This window comes from Myzus persicae, unplaced genomic scaffold (assembly GCF_001856785.1).
Source record: "Myzus persicae strain clone G006 unplaced genomic scaffold, MPER_G0061.0, whole genome shotgun sequence".
NCBI classification, from domain to species: domain Eukaryota; kingdom Metazoa; phylum Arthropoda; class Insecta; order Hemiptera; family Aphididae; genus Myzus; species Myzus persicae.
Window position 1 is genome coordinate 341570 of NW_019102121.1, and position 5082 is coordinate 346651.

The 5082-nt window shown below is 49.2% G+C and overlaps 1 protein-coding gene across 1 annotated transcript; it reads right to left on the reverse strand.

Annotated features, from left to right (window-relative positions):
* Window positions 1–1373: 1373 nt before the first annotated feature.
* Window positions 1374–4371, reverse strand: LOC111031342 (fork head domain-containing protein crocodile-like). The gene has a single exon (XM_022311239.1). The coding sequence runs from the start codon at window positions 3559–3561 to the stop codon at window positions 1513–1515; it is 2049 nt and encodes a 682-aa protein (XP_022166931.1). The 5' UTR covers window positions 3562–4371; the 3' UTR covers window positions 1374–1512.
* Window positions 4372–5082: the final 711 nt, after the last annotated feature.

Consider the following 5082-nt stretch of genomic DNA (forward strand, 5'->3'; position numbering starts at 1 on the left):
GCAATAATTACGTGTGCATAATTAAACTGCTGTACCGTTTTCCTCGTCAAAATTCAATACAACTCAAAAACTCAAAATTCACATTATTATATTGTTACAAAACAAGTAGGACGTAGGTATATCATGTAAAATAAACGATATAGTATAATATAATAGTACTATTATATATAGCCATACAAGTAGGTACCTAATATAAAGTTGTGCGGCTTATAAAACCCACATGGCATGCAGCGCATCGAGATGATAATTTTACACGATTATTGTAAAAAAGCACTTTTGTATAATTTTTTATATGTTGTAATATCGAATTGAATTTATTTTACTTAAAACCGTACACATGATAAATATTTATAATATAATATACACATAATATAAATATATACATATTATTTAGTTAAAATATAGGTACATGGTATATTTATAGGACACGACCGCAATGCGACAAAGTCACATCACAAAATATACACGTACATATATCGTATTATTGTATTTGTATGTATAAGTATATTGTATTGTTGTATATATATATATATGTTTATAAAAAAAAATACTTAAAGTACAACAGTTTGCTGTGCGTACGCGTATATATAGTATTGTGCGGTGGCGGCGGCGGCGGCGTCGTTTAAAACCCGGCCAACACCGCCGTCGCCGCGCACGCGACGACGACGAAAATTAGTGACATAAAAAACTCCTATTTTCAACGTACACTATTATAATATATTATTTCTATAATTATTTTAACATGCTATGGTCAAGCGGCGAGGACGGTCGTAAGTCGCTCGACGTAAGTATATAATAGTACCTATATACTGGCCCGCAGCGAGCGTCCAATATATACACAATTTAATGCAGCTTACTACGTTTACAAATATACATATAATTCATAATATTCACATATGTTATACTTTTATGCGTATAAAATATATAAATATATAATATATTATATGCATATATATATTTATTAGGGAAAAACGCAACTACTTACACAACAGTTTTTGCTTCGCATCTCATAACTATTTTGTATAAATTAATTTTTATATATATATCAATAAACATAAAATGTCGTTTTGTATTTTTTTAAACGCGTACACACTAACATAAAATATATACTGTACACACACACGTATAATAATAATAATAATAATAATAATAATAATAATAATAATAATATAATAATAATAATAATAATAATAATAAATCTAAAAACGAAACATGATGATATCAAACACATATGAGTATAATATAATAGTTTATAGGTAGAAGGTACTCCAGAGATTACTAGAAAAAAATAAAATAAAAATTATACATTCGTTGCCTATCGCGGTCACGCATGCGCGCGTGACAGACACGTTGGAAATTATCGAAGAAAAATTTAACGCAAAACGTAAATAATTACTATTGCTGGTGCCGCTGTTGTTGCTGCAAGGCCCACCGGTGACCACGCCGTTTTCAAACAAGTGGCGGGTATTGGTGTTGGTGGTGCTGCTGGAGCTGCTGATGGTGATGGTGATGTCACAACGGCGATGACGATCCGGCAGCAGCGGCAGCGCCAGACACGGACGACGCTGATGATTGAGGTCCACCGGAGGCTGCTGCCGCTGCGGCAGCTGCTGCAGCGGCCGCGGCCGCGTGATAGAGTGTCGCCTGTTGGTGGTGTGGATGTGGGTGCCCGTGGTGATGCGGATGATGTGGGTGCGCGTGTGGGTGATAGTAATCGTTATACCCAGCCGTGGTACCGTACTGCGAAGCCGCTGCCATTTCGTACATTTTTTCGGCTGCTGAGGCAGCGGTTGCGGATGATGCGGTGGCTGCGGCCACGGACGCGGCTGACGACGGTTTGTCAGACGCTGACGCAGCAGCAGCAGCCGAGGCCGTTGGCGGCGGCGGCAACAGTCGCGTAATTGAAAATGGATGGTTGGATGCGGCGAATTCGGCGGCAGCTGCGGCTGCGGCCGCAGACTTGAGGTGCTGTTGCAGTTGCAGTTGCTGGTGGTGGCTATGATGCTGCTGCTGCTGTTGCTGTTGGTGTTGCTGTTGCTGTTGGTGATTGTGATGTGCGGCGGCCGCAGCCGCGGCGTAAATGTCCACAGGGCTGTGCTGCTGCTGATGGTGTTGCTGCTGCTGGTGGTGATGCTGTTGCTGCTGGTGTTGTTGTTGTTGGTGTTGGTGATGTTGCAGCAATGACCCAACCAACATGGACGATGACGAGTCATCGTCGCCACCACCGTGTTGCTGTAAGTGGTGGTGCATGTGGTGCACGTGATCATGGTCACTGTCATGGTGATTACCGTTGTTGTGGCTATTTTGGTGGTCGTGCGTATGGTGGTGGTGCAGAAGCAAATGGTGTTTGCCGTGTTGCTGCTGCTGTTGGTGTTGTTGGTGTTGATGGTGCATGCCACCACCGAATCCCAAGTCTGCCGCAGCAGCCGATGACATGAGTCCACCACCACCGGCACCTAATTTTTGATTATGATGGTGTTGCAGTTGAAGTAGGTGGTGGTGGTGATCAGCAGCAGCGGCGAGTACGGATGAGGACGACGCCGATGACGGCGGTACCGATGACGACGGTTTCTTGTCCAGCACCATGTCTAAATGGTGCTGCTGATGGTGATGGCCACCACTTAGTTGATGTTGACCGCTGAGCTGGTGTTGACTGCCACCGCCACCACCGCTATGTAGCATGGGCGACGAACTCTTTGAGTGATTGTGGCCACCGTGATGCTGATGGTGGTGACCGCCGTCGCCGTGCTGCCGAATCGATGAAGCGTCTTTTTTGTCGTCTTTGAAACGCTTTTGCCGGCGCAGGTAGCAACCGTTCTCGAACATGTTTCCCGAGTCTGGGTGCAATGTCCAAAATGAACCCTTACCTGGTTTGTCGGGCGTCCGAGGCACTTTAACAAAACAGTCGTTGAACGATAGCGAGTGCCTGATGGAATTCTGCCACCGCTGTTGATTTTGCCGGTAGAAAGGAAACAGATCCATTATAAATTGATAAATTTCCGAAAGTGTGAGCATTTTCACTGGCGAGTTTTGTATGGCCATCGTAATGAGCGAAATATACGAGTACGGAGGTTTAGCGTGCGTATAGTTCCGGCGGTACGTTTTGTCGGCTCGAACCCGTTGTAGCGCCGCGGCGTTAGCGGCGCCGGTCGGGTCACCGCCGGCACCAGCGGCTGCAGCCGCGGCGGCAACAGCAGCGGCCGAAGCGTTCAAACCGTACATTGCCGCAGCAGCCGTTGCGGCGGAATTCATGCCACCGTATAGTTGCTGTTGCATGTTAGCTGCTGCCGAGGCACTGCTCCCGAATACGAGCTGCTGTTGCTGTTGTTGTTGCTGTTGCTGTTGTTGCTGTTGCTGTTGCTGTTGGTGGTGTGACTGCGGAGGTGGCGAGCACAGCGATGGAGTCGACGACGGTCCACCACCACCGCCGGCGCCGGTGGTCGACGAATTTCCGCCGTACATGGCCGCCGCGTTGACAGCAGCGGCAGCAGCAGCTGCGGCCGCGGCCGCAGCGGTCGCCGTGTCGGAGTACAAAAGTTTTTGCGACGATAACATTGTCATAGTTGCCGTTTTTACTTTTATCTATTTATTGGTATATAAATTAAATTGTACCTATATGATGTGACGACGGTTGCAGGCGGTGCGGACGGCGTTACTTCATGTGTGTATACGACGCTGTCACTTGCGCTACAAACACGTAAAATATCAGAGGCGACGACAGGGCAGCGATCGCGACGGCGGCGACGACGGCGACAACTGTGACGGCGGCGGCGCTAACGAATGCGGCGATGACGGTAACGGTGGACAATCGTACATAATATTTGTCCACATCGACTGTACGTCATATATATGTGTACAAATATTTTGTAACACTTCCGTCGCGCCGTGTTCGTCTTTGAGCAGACGGTGGTTTTCTGGCGGTGGCGGCCGCTTACCTGACACTTGGTACCGTGCTTATAATATGTGTACCGTTCCGTGCACGACCGCGTTCGCTCAAACGGTACGGTATACTCTCGGCGCGCGGTTCGCAAACACTGCGACGATGTTCCGGCGGCGGCGGTGAATTCGCGCGCGTCTCTGACTCGCGGACACGGCAACAATTAACGGACCGTTATATTATATGGTTCACGGCTAATATATTATATACCTACGTGATGTACGTACAAAATAATAACATGATATTATTATTATGTGTTTGCGTGCGTGCGTGTGTGTTATTTGCTCGCAGGTATATAATATATTATGTTATGTGTACGCGTATATATTGTTCGTTCGGGCAAGGCTGATCGCGGCGAACTGCTGCCGTCGTTAAACCGACCGAGCGAGAGTGTGGTGCCCCGCCGGCCCCGGTCACGGTCCCGGTCGACGGGCACACGCACACACACACATGCCTAACGCACACACCCACCAAACACGTATACTTGTACACGTCGGTGGTGGGGCTCGGAAGGAGGTGGGGCCGGCCGCCGAACAAAATATGTATAATAATACGTGCCGGCCGGTGCGTGCGTGAGTGTGATGGTGCGCGCGCGCCGCGTCGTCGGCGGTAGCGTTGCGCGCCGGAGGCGCGGTGCGGCGGTCGACGAGGTGCGCTCGCGCATTGGACGCCGTCCGTACGCGGCGCCGTGCGCGCGCCCCGCCCTCGACGCCGCGTCGCGACTCCCCCGGTCCGCGGTCGCCTAGACTACGACCAATCGGGCCGCTGCCCACCGTCGCCACCGGTCGCCACTCCTACCCCACCCGTTGAAGCGATGACGGGTTTTCCGCCGCCGTCGAAGACGGTTTTTTTTCGTCGTTCGTTTTTTTCCCACATCAGTCACGTCGCCGCCGGCACACGCACACACGGTCGGTTGTCTTGCCGCCGCCACCACCAGCAGATGTTCGGCCCGCCTGCACTTCGAACTGCACCCGCACCGCACCCCACACCGCGCCACGCCATGTAGCGGACTTTGGCCCATAGCATAGTGATGTTTCATTGTAGACGAGCTACACCTTAACTCCGCCGCCCGAAGTCGTGGATCCGCACCCGAAGCAAATAGAGAGTGCTCGTCTTACTATTCATCGACATTTTTTTTTATACCT

Coding starts and splice junctions, on each gene's coding strand:
- LOC111031342 (XM_022311239.1), bottom strand. CDS start 3,561: ATGACAATGTTATCGTCGCAAAAACTTTTGTACTCCGACACGGCGACC.